Source organism: Drosophila willistoni (genome assembly GCF_018902025.1).
Source record: "Drosophila willistoni isolate 14030-0811.24 chromosome XR unlocalized genomic scaffold, UCI_dwil_1.1 Seg144, whole genome shotgun sequence".
In the NCBI taxonomy this organism is placed as follows: domain Eukaryota; kingdom Metazoa; phylum Arthropoda; class Insecta; order Diptera; family Drosophilidae; genus Drosophila; species Drosophila willistoni.
The window spans coordinates 690,442-712,361 of NW_025814057.1; the positions used below are offsets into that span (position 1 = coordinate 690,442).

Consider the following 21,920-nt stretch of genomic DNA (forward strand, 5'->3'; position numbering starts at 1 on the left):
ATCGAGGAAATATATTCAACACTGACCGCGACTCTCTTTCAGCATATTTCAATATGGGTGAGGTAAGTCAATCAAAATCGTAATGATGGCATTATCCCTAAAACGAGGTTTTAATCCGATTTTTATTCACTTTGGTGGATTGATAAATATATATAACCAGTGTCAAAGTGTGGAAGAAAATTTTTTTTTCCTAATAACGTGGGCGGAAGAGTCTAAAAAGGACTCCAATAGAGTCCATTAGAGCCACATTGAACAATGGTGGCTCTAGCTTAAAGCCTTTGTGATCTATACCCTTTTAATTCCGTCTGAGAGCTGCGACGCGTTCCTTGAACACAGCTGAGATCCTAGTTCGCATAACTGAATATTCATGCCTTTTATCAATTACCCATTACCAGCACTTTCGCTATATCCATTTACAGTTATCCGGTAACACTCTTGGCGGCCCATGACATGGGGAAAGGTATGCGCAAAGTAGAAGCAGCAGGTTTGATCCTCCGCGGTTTGGCGGTATGCAAAAAAAGCGCCGGTAGCGCTGTTATCAGAAACTTGATCGCCTTCGCCACTCACAAACATTTTTTCCATTCAGGATGTTAATGAAACGGAAATATGTTCAGTAACTCAGAACCTAGCAGGGCTATCGCAATGTCCGATGCCCAGAAGCTAGTTCTGTTCACTTAGATAAAAAACAACTTAGAGAAGAAACAACTTCTCACCACACCACCGTGGGCGATCGAGATCGAACCTGGTACTTCCACTTTGCTGATACCTTCCTACCTACCAACAATTAGAAGAATATGTTTCGCTTAGCATGTTGACTAACTTTAGGAGGTTCTAATAAAACGGAAATCGGTTTCAAATAATCGCGTTGGTGATTTTAAGCAATTACCTATGGAGTTAATTGAGATTGAAACTGTTTAGAACAGAGTCTTATCTACTGCGCCATTGACTCACTGTAATTTTTGAACGCATACCACAATCTTCAGCTTTCTAACATCCTGGTGCCACGTTGTTGAATTTGAAGCTTACCAATTGGATACGTATTGTTTGTACATATGTATATAAGTATACGGCAGTCTTACAAGCATTCATAGTTAATCTTTTCCCAGGCACCTATCCATTTTACCGTTGTGGTAATTACTGGGCCACAAATCAATTAAAAGTACGCTTGGACTGACTAAACTACTGATGCAAATGCACCAAGTATACATACGTATGTTGATGCATACATGTGTATTGGGAGGATTGGGAGGGGGAAGATAGGTGGGTACCTCTTCAGGCTCTTCGTTGAGTGGTGCCGAGCCTTCGTTAGTTGCAAATTATTTACAAGTGCTTGGAAAATATGAAAACAAGACAAAGCAGCAACATGAAACATGCAACATGCAGGATGCACCGTACAGGCACTGCATACAACAGGCACTTCAACTCCATTCCACTCCATTCTTAAGCGGAATGCGATCCACCATCCAAACTGGTGGTGCTAAAAACTCATCATCCAGTTTCAAGTGGAAGCTGTTGTCCTCCGTTAAAAGCTCAACAACTTTAAATGTGTGTCAAGTTGAGAGGAGTATACATAAAGAGAGCAGAGCAGCAGCCAGGAGAGAGAGAGAGACCCAGAGCAGCGGAGCCGCGGAGACGCAAAGTGAAGGCCCCTGCAAAAAGAGCGCCGGCGCCTATGAGTATGCCACGATTTCGAGTTTGTTCGTATGTAAGTTTGCTTCCTTTTTATCAGACGCCATCGGTTAGATAGACAGCGATAGCGATGGCAATGGCGATGGCTATGGCTATGGCGATGGCAAAGCTCTTGGATGCTGTAGCCAGCCAATGCCACTGTATGTCACTCGTTTGCTGTCGATTTCTCTCCGTTTTGGCTAGTTTTTAGTACAGCATCCAAAACGACGTCGTCGGCGTCGTCGAAGGGGCTCGTCGTGTGTCCTGCTTGGCTATAAATGTTTTGTTTTTCTGCAATTTGTTGTTAGTGCTGAACGGTGAACGGGCAGCGGTTGTTGGTTCTTCCTCGCACACACTCTTACAAATAAATAAGTTGTATTTTTGTTACTTTTTTTATGTTGGCGTTCTTTGGCTTGAAACATGTTGGCATCAGCAGCATCTTGGGTGGTCCCTTTGAGTGTGCATGTGTGTGTGTGACTGTAAGTGTGTGTGTGTGTTTGTGAGAATGGGTCTTAGAAAGGAAGAGAGCTAAAAATAGCGCCCAAAAGAAATCAAGTGCCAAGTGACCAAAAAAAAAACAAAACGAAAACAGGAAACTGAAACAAAAACGATATCCCTAAGGACAATCACAACTGTGCAAAAGTAACAAACAAAGTAACAAAACAAAAAAATGAACCTAAAACCAAAATACAAAATTAATAGCAACTGACGAATTTTCAAAAGAAACATTTACTAGAACAATTAAAAACAACAACAACAGGTGTTCCAACCTTTAGTAACACGCATAAGATACACCACATTGTATTACAAGAAAGCTTATTAACATTTTTGCATAATTCACGTTTGCTTGGGCCCCTCACCTGTGACTGTTCTCATACCTCTGCCTCTGTCTCGAATTTTGTGAGTGTGTGTGAGTGTGTGTGTGTGTATGTGTGTGTAATTGTTTGCTGCCTAACGCACGTTCAACAAAACATGGTTGAAGAGTTCCTGGAGAAGTTACCAGAAATTGACACACGCTACGAGGTAGGTCCCAAACAGCCAACCAACCAACTAACTATCCATCCATTCATTCATCCATCCAAACATGGCACTTGCCTTTGTTCTTTGGTCTCCCTTGATGGCCGGAATCCGTTCTTTTCTTCTGTTGGTTGTTTTCTTTTTTATTTTTTAATCACATTCCGCTGATGTTTGCCAAGGCTTTTGTCGTCGTGTGTCCTGGAAAAGGCAAATAACCAGCGGCTTTTGTTTCGCCCAAGCACCTGCTCAGCATCCTGGGCTGGTCTGGGTTGGCGCTTTTTGTTTATTTTGGTGTTCAAATTACATTTCCCTACATGGATTCGCATTATGCTGACTCTAAAACTGGGCTACAGCTGCTGTGAAAGCGGATATTTAATCAGTTTGCGTTACTTTCCTTTACTCTCTACCGATGTTACCTCTGTGCTGCCTACCTCTGTCTGTTAAGTGCTGTAGTTATCGCTGGCTCCTGCTTCTGTTCCTGTTGTTCTGTTCTTGTTGCTGCTGCTGCTGCTGCGGCTGCACTGATCTCCCTTCCTTCTTGTCCTCCTTTTCCTTCAGCTCCACAGCCATGCCATTTCATTTGTTGTAGTCGTCCTTTTGTTTTTCCTCATTCAAGTACAATATTTGGCTTAATGCTCGACTGAAGCAGCCACCTGAGACTAAGTATTAGCAGATCTTTTGTTCAACAGGATTTCATTTTCATAAATATTTACTTAGCTGTTAGAAAACGAGATACTTAATGTGCATGCATATCCGACTTAGCCGGTGGGTTGACCTATGAGCCTTGATAAATGAAATTAAAACATCAAGCAGCTAGAATCTGGAGAGATGATTTTAGGTTATACAAGTACCAACTCGAGGCTCAGAAAGAATCAGCTAGAGATTATCTACTCAAGACGTAAAATGAAAACCCTTAATATCCATTGTTTCCTTGCATTAATAAACAATTTTAGTTTCAAGACAGCTAAAGTCGGGCTGGATTTCCATAGTAAAGGCTCATTATGTTGGATCTACTTATTTCTCTGTACAATTGGTTAACTATGTATATATGTATGTATGTTTCATGCATGCTTACATATGTGTATTTCTAGTACTTAGCTGAGCGCAAACCCTAAGAGAGTTGAGTCAACAACTTAAAAGGCAATTAGCGCGGCCCACTCACTCATTTCGGTGGTCGTCATCTTCGTCACTTGGGTCAGGCGATACAAGGGCTAAAATACAAGCCAGGGCCAAACAGTTTAGCAAGCGCATTAACTTTATTAGCGCGATACAATTGGGTAAACAGTGAGAGTGTGTGTGTTTGAGCACACACATTTAGTTAGTTGGCTCACATTTTTAACAATGACAGTGCCTAAGCCCTTTATGCCCCAATGAAACAGCCGCAAACAAAGCCTGAAATCTAATAAACAAGTACTGAAATATATGTATGCACAGATATGCTATTAGCTTCTAGGCTAGTCTGTATGCGGGTGTATGCATGTGTGTGTACATTTTTGTTCTATGTGTGAACGCAATCGCGATCAATAAAATTTAATTATTCAATATAACATACAATAAACTTTCGCCCCGCCGTCACAGCCAATGGCTTATTTATGAGGCTCTTGGCATGTGTGTACATATACGAGTATGTGTGTATGGGGTCCTGCGAGTCCTTCAGCTCCCCTGGCTTACAGTTAGTTGTTGTATGAGAATTGTCGCTACAATATAACCGTTAATTTACATGACAAAGTAGCAGCCGCAACACGACGGAAACGACAACACGTGGAACCTTTGACAGACTTTTCTTGCCCTCCAACAGACACAGAGGCAAATGAAAATGTAAAAAAAAAGACCCCCGCACACACACACACACACACACATGCATGGTTGAAAACTCAATTCAACTGGACATATCCGTGTTGACTTTGGCTTTTGCACTTGAATTTAATTGAAAAATTTACAACAATTGCAAAGGCGCATGGCGAGTTTTGCAGGAAACGTTGCAACATTCTCATAATTATTTTAACAGTCGTGTCAATGACAATATACAATGAAAAAGCTCTAAATATAAAATGAGAATTAAAATTAAGCAAATTCAAATGGAAATTGAAATTGCCAAAGAGAATGCTCTTCTTTGCACGAATTCATGCATTATATACATATGTAAACTTTAGTGCGAGTCGGATAATGGAGTTATAGTCTAGACTTTGCGTACTTCCTGCGCTTACTGTACTCAGATATATTTAATTTCCATTTTTTGGATTTTATTTTGTTTTTTTGTTTGTCATACCAAAAAAGTCATTTGGGCAACATTTTAATTGAAGCCTAGCCAGCAGCTCCTGTTCCTCTTCCAGTTCCTGTCTACCTGATTCACTTTAGTCGACAATCTCCCTAATCCGAATAGACTACACAAACACACAAACACATACACACTCCACGTGTGTGTGGAAGGGCTGGCAGTAAGCCAGCAAACAAACTGAAATGGTGACTACGTCAATGACATCGTTGAAAGTTTGTCACATTTCGCCGGCAAAACATTTTCAATATGTAAAAGTCGTTAATATGACAAGGCGAATGAAGGGGGGAAACGGAGCAACGAAGTACTGTGGAGAGTCAGTGACTGGCTGAGTACATACATATATGAAGGAATGGAGGGATGGAAGGAAGGAAGACATTAACGGAAGGGGTAGATGAAGCTTCATGCATTCAAATTTCCTGCTGTAGAAGGACCCACGCACATGGCGTATGCGTAATATGCGGCATAATGCGTGTTTAGATCAAAATTGAATTGCGCATTTTACATGTCGTATACGTGATGCTCATTTCAGTTCCTCATTCCATTCGGCTTCATTTTTCTTTTTGTTGTTGTTGTTGTTGTTATTTTTTAACCAAATGGTACCCAAACGTTTTGCTGCATAAAGCAAATTACCAAAATCGAGGCCAATGGGGGCACGTTCTGAACTCATACAAGGGCCAGATTAGATTTAAGGCAATGGAGGCATAACGTTTTCACAATTCGCTTTATGAAATTAAATAATTAAAAGTAAAACATTCCAAATTAAGTGAATATATGAATATAGATGTATGCATATCTGTATAAAATTAATTAAACTCTGTGTGGCAGTAGCAAGTAACAAAGGGAATTACCTCAGAATCAGGAACAAAGTGATTAATAAAGACAAGTTGCAATAAAAGCTATGTGTCTTCGAGCTTCGAAACTTAAAATCTTTTTTTTTTTTAATATCAGAACTAGTTTTTCACAAACTTAAAAAAATAAATACCGTTTCCCATTTAATGATATAGACCAAATAGGCCTGACATACATATAAGATCAGAGGGACCCTTCTAATCTCTATTGAAATTTGACTGGGATTTCCCTTGGTACGAAACGTCAACTGTGCGTTATCTATTTAAACCCTTCAAATCTTTCGCAGCTTTAGAAGAGTCCCTTGGTTCAAAAAATCATTCCCACAGCCCAGAGTTGCCATTCCCAGTGCCATCAACTCGTCAAGATTAAATGCGTTTATTACCACGCTAATCCTGAACAATTTTCATTAATAAATGTCGGCAGGCATACAAAAAATAATCCATTTAACTCACAACTGTGGAAATGGCGACACAGTCCGTTGGATGCAAACAATATAGAAGAACAGAGGGATATACATCACAGATGGCTGGGCAGCAGCTGGAGCCAGTCAAACTGGCAAAAGAACCATTCAAGACCGCAAAACAGCGAGGAGGAAAGAAGTAAAAAAAAAAAAAAAATAAATAACATAGAATAACCGCATACAGTAAATGCTTTTGTTAGACACTATAAATGGTTGCAAAGGGGAAGTAGATTGGCTAAAAGGGGAAGGGCTGGCGGTGTAAGCAGTGGCAACTGTGTGTGCGAGGGGCGAGGGGGAGTTGCATGCAACAAAGAAAACACAATTTATCTACATCATTTTTTGAAAAACCGCAACGAACACTGGAAACGAGCTGCAGGAAGAAATAGTCGAAGGGGGGCTTATAACTGGTAAAACCAAAAACCAAACGACCCAGCCAAGCTAACCAGCAAATAAAAACGTAAAAATATGATAGACACTCTGCCCGCCCGCCCATCCATTCCACAACTCCATTCTCTGTCAGTGGTTGGCGGTCATGTTCGTGTCCATACTTATGTCTCATATATGTGTCCATGTGAGTGGTCCTGTTCCCCAATGGGCAGGGCAAAACAGGTCCGCAATTTTCATTGGGTTATGGAAATAACAAAACTAAAACTCAAAGAAGAATCCGAAATCATCAGATTCTCTACCTTTTGATACTTGGCCCTGAGTTTTGTGTGTATGGATATGTTGGGCCCCAGGGGTGAGCGTTGCGGTCCTGGACTCTCAGTGACTCTTTGTATAAATGCAATTTGGCTGCCCTTCGTTTTGCCACTCAACTAATTAAGTTTACTTTTCGTTGGTTTTTGTGTTTTTTAATGTGTTTTTATCGTTAGCTGCAGCAGATAAGTTTTTAATTTGAAAAACGCATATGTTTGCCAGCCGGCAGATTCTGTTCATCTTTGCCAGATGATTGATGACAGTTGCTATTTGTCTTCTCTTCCCTGTTTTTTGCTCATTTTTTCTTACCCATGGCATTTTTCTTTTCGGCAGGATATTGTGCCCATGGAACAAGTGAGCTCGATGGTATCCAACGGTGGTGGCAGCGTAACCATGCAGCGCGACGATGAATACCGCAATCGCATCATGAAAAGTAAGTGTGTCAGCACCCAAAATCAGATCCCCCAACCCTAATTCCTACCCCAACGAGCAACCCCACACCCACCACCACCACCCACCCACCACTACAACCCCAAGCCCCAAATCTCCTTCCCGTAGAATCAAGCTTTACACATATAAGGTAACTGCTGCTGGTGCTGATGCTGATGCTGCTACGGTGACTATCCCTGACCTACTGGCTTTGCAGTTGACATACTTAGTTTAATCCTTCTAGCAACCAGCAGCAAATAAATTGCGTTTCACATTTCGCTTTACAGTTTTGCATGCCCAAACCAAGCAGCCGCCAACCCACCCACGGACCCACCCTAACACCTACTTACTCTTTACATATACACATACACACACACAAGCTAGCTAGCATGGCTATACATATGTATATACATATAAATACATGTATGATATATACATTCTTAGATCTAGCTTAGTTTTATAATCATTCTCTACTCTCTATCTCTCACAATTATGCCTTGTCTTTTTTTGTAACTAACCATTTTTCTTTCCTTGATACATCATTTTTGTCATCATGATGCTTGCTTGCTCAACAAAACAAATTCGACGAATTTGGACTTGCCTCTCAATCTAAATATCAATCTGTACAAAAATTTGCATCAAAAAACATGAACTTGCAAAAACAAATAAATCAAATCAAATCCAAAAACCAATAATAAAATGCTTCATCAAAATCCAACAAACCAACTAAAACCAAAAAAAAAAACCAACAAAAACGAACCAACCAACCAAAATGCTTCTTTCTCCTCATCTATTCATCTGTAGTACGTAGACTTGGTGAGTCCAACAACAAAATTAGTTTTAGTTTTTTGTAAACAAAATGCAATAAACATTTGTTTATTTAATTCGGTATTGTAAATAAAATTACATAATTAATAAGCCAGCAAGAAGTAAGTATGTGAAAATGTTTTAAATATTTCATTATGATTTCCCCATTTTAACTATTTCAATAGTTTTGCCGACAAATTAAGTTTTAAGTGCTTAAAGAATATACTCTAACATGCAAGCGAGTGTGCCTTGTGGGATTGTATGTATACATACATATGTGATTATGTGCCTTTAAATAACCAACTGGGAAACGGTTCTTATCTATGAGTTATGCTAGGTGTAGCAGAGGCGTCGTTCGCAGTTCATTGCGGGTAACCTGCCAGAGCACTCTACTTAACTACTAATATAAGTACAAGTAACGCAGTGACGCGAGTGCTGTACTTGGTTACAAACAAAATGAATATTATCTAGCCAATCATACCAGCTTATCCCATGATTATCTGAAATGTGAATCTACTCACTACCTGGTAATCGCGTCGCAATGTCTTTCATTTATTTCTCTATCATTATGGAAGATTGTTATTCCTGGCACAGAACAAAAGTTCTGCAAATCTTGTTAGCAACTATCAGTACTAGCAATAGATAGAAATACCGTTTGGTTTGCTGCTCATGTTTTTTTTTTTGTTTGTACAGACAACGCCTATGTCGTCGGATTCATATTCCAATGAATGTGCAAATGCATTAGCTTAACATCTCTATGGTGCTGTAGAAGGACCACAGTAAATGTTTTGCAAAGGGGCGTGCACTTAATACTTGTTATATGTACATATGTGTTCACACACACATGCACAAGTGTGTGTGTGTGTGTGTCTACACACACTTACATATGAATGTATCAGAAGTCTTAAGCTTTGGAATTGAGGAATTTTTGGTTTGCGGCTTTCGGGGTTTCCATTTGCCCAGTTCTGGGGACTGGGCCGGACCCAAGCACTAGAGGCTATTAAATCTAAGAATAAATGGCAACTTCATCTGCTTTGACCCAGATAAAAGATAGCAAATAATAATGGACCTGTCCTTGTGTCTGACTTTAATAGACCTGCTTAATAAAGACAACAACAAAACAGACCAAACCAAAAAGGTTTGCAGTTTTTCATCATTAGTTAATTTTCTGATTCAACCACCATCCCTTCAACCTTTTTGTCTCACTCCCTTCTCTTTCCGTTCCCACTTTTCGTTTAGCATTAGTACTTGGCATTTAGCAGCTTGACCAAAACGAAAACAAAAGTAAAAAACGCAAATCACTTGCAGGCAAAAATGCAAAACACAATAGAAAAGGGCCAAATAAAAGAAATTAAAAAATGCCTGGGTGACTGCTTGACAATCTGATGGCACCCCGCATAGGCAACCTACCTCTTTACCCCCTTCAATCCTTTTCACCCTCTTTCTCGCTCTCTCTGCCTCTCTCTATTTTCCTCTCTCTATCTCTTGCTCGTCTTTGTCTACTTCAAAGACAAACACAAAGCAGCCTGCGGCAATTTTGTTGGCTATTGCCAACAAACGCAACGACCAAGCCAAAGATTTGCTTCAATGCACGCTCTCTGCCTCTATCTGTGCAAAAGTTAAGAAAATCGCCTTAGCCATCCCCTCAACCCCTCCACAAAGAGACCCAGACATCGTCTACTGAAACACAAACACACACATTGGAAATATATTATGTCCTTTGGTGGAAAACTTTACTTTTGGTCTTGGCTTTTTACTTAGTTTTCGAAAGAGGCGAAAGTTTTTCTCCTTCTTCTTTCTAATGGTTATGAAAAAAATAAAAAAAATCAAATAAAAATCTGCCATTTTTATACCCTTGCATAAAGGGTGTATTATTATGATCATCTCCGACCATATATTGTGTATATTTTCTTGATCAGTACGGCGAGACGAGTTCTGTCCGTCTCAGAGTTCAATTTTCGCGAACATTAGACTTTTTAGATAAAACATTTTTCACCTTGATATTCACAATAGGTAAGGGAAAATTACCGAAAAAAAAAACTTTCAAGGGTATACGAACTTCGGCGCGTTCGAAGTTAGCCGCGGCCTGGTTTTTTTATTATTGTAATTTTTTTGTTCTCTTCATTTTTTTTCATTTTAGATTCAAATCATTTTGCTTTTGCTTTTTATTTTTGTTCTTTCTTCTATTTTGCTTTCAAGAGATTCCTCATAACTTGGCCCAAAACGGATGCTGCTCGAAAAAGTTAGCCATATTTGCCATTTTGTTTCAAGTGTAAGGATATTGGTTTTGAGCAGCAATATGTGAACCCGAGCCTGGCCTTTGGGGACATTCAACAAGAGCCTGAGAGCCAGCCAGACAGCGCCTCAGAACAGGGCAGGAAGCAAGGCATTTAAACGCTGGAAATTGTGGAAAATTGTATGTAGTTTTGCTATCACCATAGTTGTGTGGGAGTCTAATTGAAATTTGGTGCCCCATTCAACTGGTTTCAAATTTGTAATATATGTAAGCAACGAGGGATTGAGAAAGTTAGAGTTTGTTGATTTACATGGCAGGACTTAAAGACAAAAGTAATCATAATGAAAGCCAGGAAACTCATAACGTAAAGATTAAAAACTCTATGTGTTCATAAAGTTGTTGAAGAAACTATTACGAAAAAAGAAGAGACGTGGAGTACTTTAGCACAGAAGAAAGCACTACACAACCGTTGACTGCGTTGAAAAACCTAGACACGCTTTTTCATCTCATGTTTCATTGGCCATTTGTGCTAAATGTTTTGTCTCCACAATTTAAACTGCTAATAATTAATGCTCTCAGTCTCAGATTCTTCATCGTTTCCATTTTTCAAGCAAACCTTAGTTTTTGTCTCCCTCCCTCTGTTCTGTGTTGAGCTGGTGCCATTTTAGCCAGCCATTAAAGCTTAATAATAGGCCTGCCAGTTTCAGTTGCCATCTAGTTGCTAGTTTCCCATGCTTGTGTTTGCCTTTATGGCAGTCTTCTGGCAAATGGCCAAAGTGGACATACAGGACAAAAGGCAGCATGGTAAATGACGCATTTTGGGTGCAAGTGCCATATGATGGCCTCATGCGGAAGTTGTTAATTTGACATGAAAAAGGCAAAAGCGGCAAAAAGAGGACAAGTGCCGTATTCTGCAACAGGGCGTATACGTATTAAACTCTTCTTTCCCGGATCTCCTGCATCATCTTTCTCTCTCATTCTCTCTCTCTTCTTCCTGTCTCCTTTGCTTTACTCTCCTAATTATTGTCATAAAAGGAGAGCGACGACTGACTGACTAACTGAGATTGAGACTGAAGGCGATAAAGAAAGCCAAGGACTGAGATAACTTTGGCAAAATTCCCTTTTAGCCATCAGCCCAGGGCTACTGAGCTTTGTTTAACTTGTTGCTAGACTTCAGAAATTCGGCTAAACATTTCGTCTTGCCAATTAAATAGCAAACGATTTATTTCCATTTCGCTTTGCCAAAAATTTACCAAACGAAACGAAAAATTCACACGAACAGTATGCAGCAACACGATTATTTAATTAGATCAAAGTACATCAATTAGGCAATTGATTCACTTTTTTTGCCATAGGCCACGATAATGTACATAATTAGTGGGTATATATACACATTAGTGTGCTTGCATTTAAGTTTAATTAAGAGCAACTGACAATCGATTTAAATTAAAACTTGTTATGTTAGCCTTTTGCGCATGTTTGTGTGTATAAAAAGACCGTTAGCGTTGACGTTTTTAGTCAATCGGTCAATGGATCTCTTAATAAGTATTTCTGTCCGAGCGTCACTCGTTTCGTTAGTTGGAATATTAGTATATGGAGATAGGTAGAAGGAGAATACAAAAAAAGACAGAGAGTTTGGAACATTATGCAAATGCAATGGTAAGAGGCAGTAAGGGTATGTAAACTTCGACACAGACATAGATGTTCTAAAGTTAATTTCTGCAGAATTTTATCACCCAAAAAAAATGGAAAATTTCTTTATAAGTCTGCAGAAACACTAAAAAAATTCAAAAATTTAGCATTCAAATTTTAAGACTTCATTTTTAATGTCGGTCCTGCCCTCTCGAAAGTTCATTCTCACATTCTTTTCATTCTCTTTGCATTTTCCTTGCCGCTTTCTCGTCTCTTCCTTTTTGTCATTTGTAATAAAATTACGTATTTCCAGGTCCTATTTGCTTAAGCAGTTCACCTTGAGTGTGCAATGGGGTTCAAAGCTCAGTTTGATTTTTATTCCTTGCCGCGTGCCTTTCAAATATTTACAATTCAATTTTACAAACACAACGATAACGAGCCATCAGTTGTACTGGAGGAATATTTGATGGTGGTTGGGTTTACCAACCTCTCGGAAAAAGTGTAGAGACCGAATAAAATATTCAGCTTTATGCAAGCATGTAAATGCCATGACAGAGGCAAGAGATGGGGCCCCAACCCATCGGGGAGCAACCGGTTGAAAGTCGTCGACGGACGACAACGACAACGACGATGATGATGACAACATGGCTTGTTGTGTCTTAGAACATGCAAAATGGCCTACTTAGAGACACACACACACACACACATAACAGAGAAAAAGAGAAAGATGCAACTGCCATAGTTGACAATGCGGTCGAGTTGACTTGAGTCCCGACTTGACTTGACTCTGACTGATGCGACCACAAAATGAACAGCGGAATTATAAAGATAGAGCGAGTAGGATAGAGATGGCAAGAAAGAGAGAGTGAGAGAAAAGACGACCAAGCAGAGAAAACATTCGAAAGATGGTAGATTTTCTTTCTATACATATCACATCATCTATAGTATTTGCATTTGTATCTGTAACTGCTAAACATTTACATGGCTTCCGCATGCCACTGACTAGATACATTCGAGCAGTGCACATCCTGCAGCCTTGAGCTACAAAACATAAAGCGACCGGGGAAGCAATTTTCAAAAACTATTTACCATTATTAACATGTCAAAGCACCGCCACCACCACCACCACCACTATCCGAGCCCCCATTATTGTGCGAGCCACCACCAGCACTGGCAGCGCTATTCTCGAGCCACTGAACAGCGTTAAGCACAAATTGGCTTCAAGCCACACAATAGACCATGTGCATTGCGCACAGGACATACAATAAATAAATTAACAAATAACAGTTCAGTGTGGTTCGGTCTATAAACTAAGTCGGACACTAACAGCGGATAAACAACAGTCCAACAACAATCCAACAACAGCAACGTCAACAACAAAAACTACTTGAAAACTAAAATCGGTTAAAGTTTTCGTCATAATTTGGCTTATTAAATTAACTTTTCGTGTCGTTTTGCCATGAGTTTGCATTCACCCATTATACGTACGTTTGACCTAGCAATTATTGTTTAATTTAAAATAAAATGCACCGAACTTTTGGCCGCAAAAGTTTTAAATAGAGTTTTCACTTCGATGGCAAATTAAATAAATAAAAGTTTTGCCACAGAAAACTTTTCGTCAACTACATATAACTACTCGCACCACTTAATAGTAAAGTGCTTTGAACGTAGAGCAGATGTGTGGTTAGGCCGTCTTCTTCTACGAGAAACAAATAAACCTTGAGCACATCATTGTCCATCAACGGCCTCAAAATATCAGACCGCACGGATAGTTTGTGGCAAACGACCAGCATGCATGCGGTACCTGCTGGTCAACCGCGCCATGCACGTTACTCCTCGCACCACCACCCGCAACAGCAACAGCAACAACAACAACAGCACCACCATCAGCACCAGCACCAGCACCACCAACAGGGCACCACAAACGGCCACCGTTTGCCACCAACTGGCCATAGCAATTACAGCAAAATGCTGAATAGCAGCCACAGCAGCCCCAGGGAGATTAGCATCTCACCGAGACGGGTCGCTCTCGATACAACCGCCTCGGGTTCGACCAGTGGTTTTGGTTTTAGTCGAGGTACGTAAGGTCGTTCAAAAAAGAAAGTCCAGGAAAAGTTATTCCAATTAGGTCAATCAATTGTTTTTCTAATTGAAACACTACCTCAAAATGTTAGAATTTCCAACAACAAAAAGATTGATTGATTTTTGAATAGGTTTGAAGACTTCCCTCAATGGAGAACACAACTAACACAGGAAAATATGTGTAGATAATTTTCACCTTGGGGCAAATGTGTTTCATGGCAACGCAATTATTGTTAATCGATAGGCAAATAGCAATTATTCATAAATTTAATATACGCATATATTAATGCCACTCTTAATTATAGACAACTATGCAGTGTATGTGTTGTTTGTATTGATTAATTTAGTAATTAGTAAATTAATGCTGCAGTGAAACATTTCTCTACTCTTCAAGTGGCCATTATAATGCAACCGAATCAATGAGATATCACACATTAAGCTCTAAATTAAATCTGCTGGCAGTTGGTCTGTGGCAATTCTCAAGTAGTTCTTGGTCAGGTCAAAAGAAGGGGCGAACCTCTGGAAAGATTCTACGTGTGTGTGTCTGTGTATGTGTGCTCAACTGAAATATGTTTTAAAATTGCCGAGGCGTGTTTGGCGATGCCAAGTGGAATGGGGGAAGTGAATAAGAGTAGGAGTTGGAATATGTGTGTGTGTGTGTGTGTGTGTGTGTGTGTGTAACATGGAGTACGAGCACACACTTCCGCCGCATGCTGTGTGCCACATCCGTCCGCCATAATTAAGTTTTACCAGTCAGACGGACGGACGGACGGACGGGCAAACGGGGGAAGCTCACCCTGGGGGGCAGTCAGCGATGCGAATAAAGTCAACCCCAAACCACATTGCATCGTATTCCCGTACTGCTGCTGCTTCTCCTTGTTGGCCTGCATTTTAATTGATTTTCCAGTTGCTCACGTTATCAGTTAGTTTGCCTGTTTGCAGCTGCCGGTTGTTCTCTTTCATTTTTTGTGTTTTCATCCTGAATTCTTTTCTTTCTTTTCCTTTTTTTTTTTTTTGTGTGCGTATTTATTTATAGTATGTTGATTGCGTTATGTGAATGAATCTGGTTTAAACAATATTAAAGCCAGATCTGGTCAGGTCAGGAGATTTTTAATTAATTTCGCAGTCTGCTAGACAGAAAACTTAAGCTTAAGTTTGGGATAATGTGAGACAAATGGAACTAAAAAAAAACGAACAACTCTAATTCATGTAATTTGCTCTTGGGAATAACTTTCGTTACGAAATATAGCAGCTCAACTCTTTAGAATAAATAATGGAATTTTTTAGATACATATATTTGAAAAATGACAGCTTTTGTTGTTCACTAAGCTTACTTAACCCATTCATGCTCAGATGATTTTGCCACTAAATCAGGCAAAAATATATTTCTTAATATGTCAGCTAGTTTTCAATAAAACCTTAAGTCCATATATAATATATGTAGGTACATATATCGATGTATCTATATTTATATGTACATATATGTATGTATGTACTATAAGCGTATGTGACTGTGTGTGTGTGCAGACATCAATATTTCATAGCGCACAGTGCGACATTATCGAGTGAAAAAATGCCAAGCGATAGTTGCAAAAAGGAAAAATTTATGAAAAAAGGGAAAACGGAAGGAAGAACGAAAGGAGGGACCGAGGAGGACACAAGGCAGTGGGTGGGCGGGCCGTGGTACGTTTGGAGTGGGGCTAAGAGCAAAAGGCATACGACTACAAAATGTACGACATGATGGCTTGGCGCCTGGGTTATTCATTGTGTGTACGAGTGTGAGGAGTCGCCATTGATAAAGTCAGAGACATGGCAGAGTCAAAGAATGTTGAAAACGGACAAGAAGGAACATTGGGCATCGAGCAATGTCGCCTGCCATGTTGAATTATTGCGGAACATTTTGAGCTGGAGAACCGTTTTTCATTTCGCTTTCCATTTTATGGCCAATGCCAAAAGCGTCATCAAAGTTATGAATTATTGATGGGTGCCGAAGAATCGAAGCAGACCAAACCGATACCATTTCAAGATTGATGCTTCACGCAATTAGCGTGCTGCGTCTGATGCTAATGCTTCCATATCTAATATTTCAATCGTTGATTGACATATATACATACATATTAATCTATTTGCTTGAAAAAGTAAATAGGTCAAGCATTTTCCATGTGGCATGCCTGACCAATTCAATTTTGGTTATCTGTATGCAGCAACATGGATAAAGTTTCCTTTTCATGCAACTTTAACAAGCCATTTGTCCACAAGGGGGGGCAACACACCAAATATCTTTCAAAAAAAGGAATGTTACTTGTTACGGCCACAGCCCCTCTATTCCCCACACACACGCACACACCTACAACTTTACCCCTAGGCTCCAGTTGAGCTGTTTGGGGCCCAATCAGCATATTTCAGTTGCGACTGGAGTCAAATAAATTCACTTTTCCTTTGCCTCGCATTTTTTTTTCATCATGTTTTATGAGTTTAATAAAGTTTATGCATTTTATTGAAGCTGCCTCAAATGAAAGCAACTAAATTCCTTACAGAATTTCAACAAAAACGTGTTGCTACTTAACCAACAGAAAACAGAGAGAGGAAAAAGAAAAAAGAAACCGCAGTTACACTTGTAAAGAGTAGATGGTTTCAGTTGCCATACTTGGATCCTTCTTATTCTAGTAGTTTTTCTTGTTGTGGCAATGTTCAAGAAAACTTTGCTTAACTTTCATCGACACGGCAATATAGGGCAATAGAGGAAATAGAGGAAAGGGGTAAGACATTTAGGCAGACAAACAATAGCGCCGCGCCGGCAAAAACTTTCACTTCGAGCCGAGACATGGGACAGTGACCTCATACATATATGACAATAATTCGACGCATTTATGTCACACACACACACACAGACTGATAGAGAGAGTGAGTCCTGGCCATTTGCCACCCACTCAGGATCTACCCATTCACGAAACGCCTGCTGCTTAACAATTGCTGGGGCCATTGTGTGTCGTGTGTCGTGTGCTGGTGGCCGTCGGTTGGCTGCTTGGAACGTGTCCTCTGTCTTTTTGTCAGTTGCTACACTTCCGTTTGCAGTTAAGTGCGACATATTTGCCTGGCTAATTTTGCACACACATACAGAGTGAGGCAGATAGACATTGTTAGTGAGATAGAGAGCTAAAAAGGAAGGACTTATGGTTGAAAGTTCTGGCCGGCCATGTGGCATCAGTTTTGGCTTAGCTGTCGTTTATCATGCCACCAACACATGACTATTCGTCTATACACTTTCTGAATTTCAAATTTTTTTCTCGAATTTCTTCGTTCTAATCCGCTCTCCCCCTTTCTTGCTGTATCACATTCTCGCTCTATTTATGTGTGACATCATTCGCCACTGTCAACGTTTTGTTTATTTGCTTCTTTTTTTTTTTTGTCCTTTTCGATTTTCGTCACGGCAATCCTCAGCACTAGAGTCAGCATCCTTTTCCTTGTCCGTTTTTCTTTCCTTTTTTAGCCATTCCATTTTTTTGGCCTTGTTTTTTTTTGTTTCTTGCCGATTTTGTGTTTATGGTTTTTGTGGCTTTTGTTTTGGCTTTGGCCTTTTCTTAGCTATTTTTTGAGCCGGTTAACTAAAACTCAAATGTTTTCGATAAACAAAGTGCTTGTGCTGCGTCTTTTCTCTTGCTTTTATGTTTGTCTATAAAACAAAATCCAATGGCAAAATAAAGGCAGCAACAATGGGCGTGTGCTAGTTGAGATGTTCACTTAAAGAATTCGAGACTAAACAATTCCATCTTAAACGCTTGAAGGCAAATGTTTAGCAAATCGGGTCTATATCATAAAACTTTGACGAACTTTTGTGCAGAACAATCAAATAGGCAAAACACAAAACAGCAGCAATTTGAACGAACGATGGGGGTATTTTTTTTGTTCTATACAAACATTTATGGATTCTTTACGATATAACGCTATTAATTTGAAACACACCAAAGGTAAGAGGACAGTGTTTCGATATCACTTATAGGAACGATCTTTGTTAAATTCCGAAGTACATATTAAACTCTATTTATGAGCATCTCATTGGTGCCTTTTAACCTTTCACTGGCCAGCGCCAGCGGCACATAACCAAGTGCGAAATGGCCTAGTCATTTAAGTGTGTAGAGTCGTAATTCTGCCAGTGATTACAGTTTGACATTAATGGCTATTGCAGGACAAATGGCTCAGTTTTTATTAGAGTACGAGTGCGATATTTTGAAATTCAAGAGTGCAACCCATTTGTCTGTGACAATGACTCCTTGTACCCAAATCAATTCACCTATTAATCAAATGGCAAAGATTAATTTTTACCATTGAAATAAATGCGAGAAAGCGGGGCCGGGACACTTCTTCTGTGATGGTTAGCTGAAGTGGAGTAGAATGGAATGTTGTGCATAAATGTCAAACATAATGACACTCATACGCCGTGTGGTGCGACATTTCACACGAAACGGAACAGCAGTAGCAGCATCTAGAGGCCTGACACTTGGCCTAGCCGAATCGATACCAAGTTGAGTTGGCGGAGGGGAAAGTGCGCGGGAGTGCGAATTAATGAAGCGTAAATGGTAATTGACAGCTCAAAAGCAAAGCTCAGGAGGTGCTTCATTCATGCAGCATGACCCAAATGGTTTGAAGCCGAGAATATATGTGCTCTCCGTTCAGTAGAATGAGTCAATGGTAAAAATAAAGGGAGGAGAGTGGTTGGACAAGGTACTCATATCATTCCAGGCCAGTTAACAAACACAACAAGAGGAAAATTTCTAAAAGTGTCTGCACTACAATGAAAGTCAGCAACAGCTTCCCAAGAAGGTGTCATAAATTGGGTTTGTCACCTGTATACAACAGCACGAACCGACGAAACGCTTCGGTTCGGTTTTTAGATTATTCAGGTGAGATGGTGTACTAAAAGGAAGAAACTTCTCTCTGTTACCTCTTCTCTTCTTTGCGTTGTACTAATAACATTCTCTTCCATCCTCTTGCTGCGAATTTCCCCTCCGCAAAAGCTTAGCGAAGCTTCATTCCTGAAGTTCATTTGTCAGGAGCCTTAATGTTTTCCACAATGCGCAAGGTCAGTGCAAGCTGGGAACAAAACGAATGCAAAAAAAAAAAGGTGAAAGCTGTTGGTATGGCAGCCATAGGATAGGTAGGGTATGACATGGTGGGCGCTACTCTGCCGAGTACTCTACTCTAACTTCGTTCTCTCCTCTGTGTGTGTCAGTTGCAGCTGCAATTGCAGCTAGTCGGCGGCAAAAAGCTCTTTGATCATTTGGCATTTGCCGCGTATGAAAAATGTGTTTCTCACCGCCCCTCCCACCTTCCCCTACGACTGTTTTCTGATGGTGATAACAAAGTTCTCACTCGGAAAGCTTTGGCTGCTGCTGCTGCTGCTGCTGCTGCTAATGGCTCAAATATAAAAGGATGCTGGCTGGCGGCTTACTTTCAGTTGGATTCTGAGCGAGGTAGCAACAGCAGCAGCAGTAGCAGCAGAAGCAAATAAAAAGGACAAAAGGGAAACTCAACAGCAAATGGAAATGGACAAAGCTAGCTAGGAAAAACTAGCTCACAGTAGTGGGAAATTATTTTTTGAATGTGTGTGTGTGTGTGTGTGTGCGAGCGTATGTATCTGCGATTCATGTGAAAAAGGAAAAGTCAAGACGGAGATGAACTTCAAACCGATGATGATGATGATGATAATGATAATAAGACTCAATTAAAGTGTTCAAATGCAAGACTGACTGACTGACTGACTGACGGACAAGCTGACTGACGGACAAGCTGACTGACGGACTAGCTGACTGAGTGACTGCCTATCTGGCTGACTCACTGATTGACAGACTATCGCAAACAGTACTTAGCCAACGCACTAGCAGCAACACCAGCAGCTCTCTTTTGTCGCTCTGCTTAACGACCAGAAACCCGAAACAACCGCCGCACTGGCTTCGTTTTGTGAGCGCGGCTTAATGCCTGATTCGATGATGGATATGGAGCATCGAGATCATCAGCTGCATCGCCATCATCAGCAAACGACCAGAATGACCGCAGCTAGCACTAGTACTAGTACTTTTGCTACGCCAGCTCTAACAGCGACCAACTCAACGGAACGGGACCACCAACAGCAGCAGCAGCCGCAGCAGCAGCAGCAGCATTTGCCAGTTTCATCATCAGTTTCACCATTACCCATGCATCAGCAACATCAGCCACCACCGCCACCACAGATCAGGGAACGTGACCACCATCCACAGCATCAGCAGCAGCAGCAGCAGCAGCAGCAGCAGCAGCAGCAGCAACAACAGCAGCAGCAGCAGCAGCAACCATTGACTTTGCCCCACAGCCATCATGCGCTGATGCAGCAATCGCAACAGCAGCAGGCCATACATCGAGCTGAGGCGCGACGTGGTGAGTTGCAGGGTCCTAAACAGATAGCAATTTTTTTTTTTGGTAGCTCTTTCGCTTTGCATATACATATATAGTGCTGTATGTATGTATATATATGTATGTGTGTGTGTGTGTGTGAGTGTGTTTATAGAGTCTTATTGTATTTGCATTGCCTGATGCTGCGAAGCTAAACTCAAACTTGTTGCTTGGGCCCTCTCTAAAACTCAAAAATGTATGCTATGCTTTTTTTCTTTACCTAAAAAGATAAATTTTTGATCAAAAGCCACAGCAAAAGGCCAACAAGAAAATTGCTCAACAGGCTCATCATTTATTTATTGACTGTGAAATTTCATCATTTTATTTTCGTATGTATGTCATGCTCGGTGTATATGTATGGGTGTGTGTGTGTGTGTGTGTGTTTGTTTGCAGGGGGATAAAAATCCCACCAATTGCCAACAGTTTCTCTTTCTCTCGTTTCACATGCATGCTAATCGCTTCATTAGTCTGGCAACAAAAACACACAAAAAGGGTTTAACACACATTTGTTTTTGCCATAAGTGGCCAGCTTAGTCGAAAATATAATCTTCTTTCGCTTCTGATCTCCTCTTATTCTACATCTTCTGGTACTGCGCTGGTACCGCCTTCACGACAACCCATTAAAAACTCAAAAGAAGGAAAAGAAAATCCACGCATTTTGCATGCAAAATTCAATCCAAATATGACTAAAGCCCTATATACTATATGTATGTACATACATACATATATGTATACATATCGCAACCATCATCAACAACAATAACAAGGACAGCAACCCCAACCATTAACCACCAACACCACCGCCGCAACCACGACTACGGCAACACCACCAACAACAGCAGCAATGTGACCCATTTTTTGAAGCAAAGCTTTTTGGCCAGGCTCTTGGCTCTGTGGCTATGACGTAGGCATTTTGGGGATGGGGGCAGAGCTGACGAAGTAGACAAATGGTGGGGTAGGTGAGGGAAAAAATGAGCCTGGTCATGATTCCTGATGGCTGCTGCTGGTCATTAAAAAATTATGACCACACACAATGTTTTTGCGACGGAGGTAGCTGTAGCAACGACAGCATTCAAAATTTGCGCTTACCAATTCAAAATTCAATTAAAACAAACTAACTATAACTAACAAATGTATGCGTTATTTAAATCATTTTTCGAATTACATTGGGTAATTAATAGTAATAAAAAAAGGATGAGTCCAAGCTGAGCCAGGCTTTATTATCATTTTTCCTATCTCTCTCTCCCTCTCTCTGTATCTCCCTCAGTCCGTGATTCTGTATTTAGTATTTATTTCGTTTTACTCTAACTATGCTATAATATGCTATCTTTGGTTATATAATC

General features: G+C 40.3%; 1 protein-coding gene across 8 annotated transcripts in view; it reads left to right on the forward strand.

Annotated features, from left to right (window-relative positions):
• Positions 1-21,920, forward strand: part of LOC6638650 (band 7 protein AGAP004871) — a 36,387-nt gene continuing 14,467 nt past the window's right edge. For 2 of the 8 annotated variants that reach the window (XM_023179698.2, XM_023179700.2), the window contains exons 1-2: positions 1,996-2,691; positions 7,302-7,401. In XM_023179698.2, the coding sequence (XP_023035466.1) occupies positions 2,641-2,691; positions 7,302-7,401 (151 nt within the window). In that variant the 5' untranslated portion in view covers positions 1,996-2,640. Of the gene's footprint in view, positions 63-1,995; positions 2,692-7,301; positions 7,406-8,201; positions 8,218-13,796; positions 14,150-19,610; positions 20,563-21,920 lie in introns of those variants that run through there. The other 6 variants (XM_023179709.2, XM_015179024.3, XM_023179704.2 and 3 more) reach the window with 6 other exon arrangements.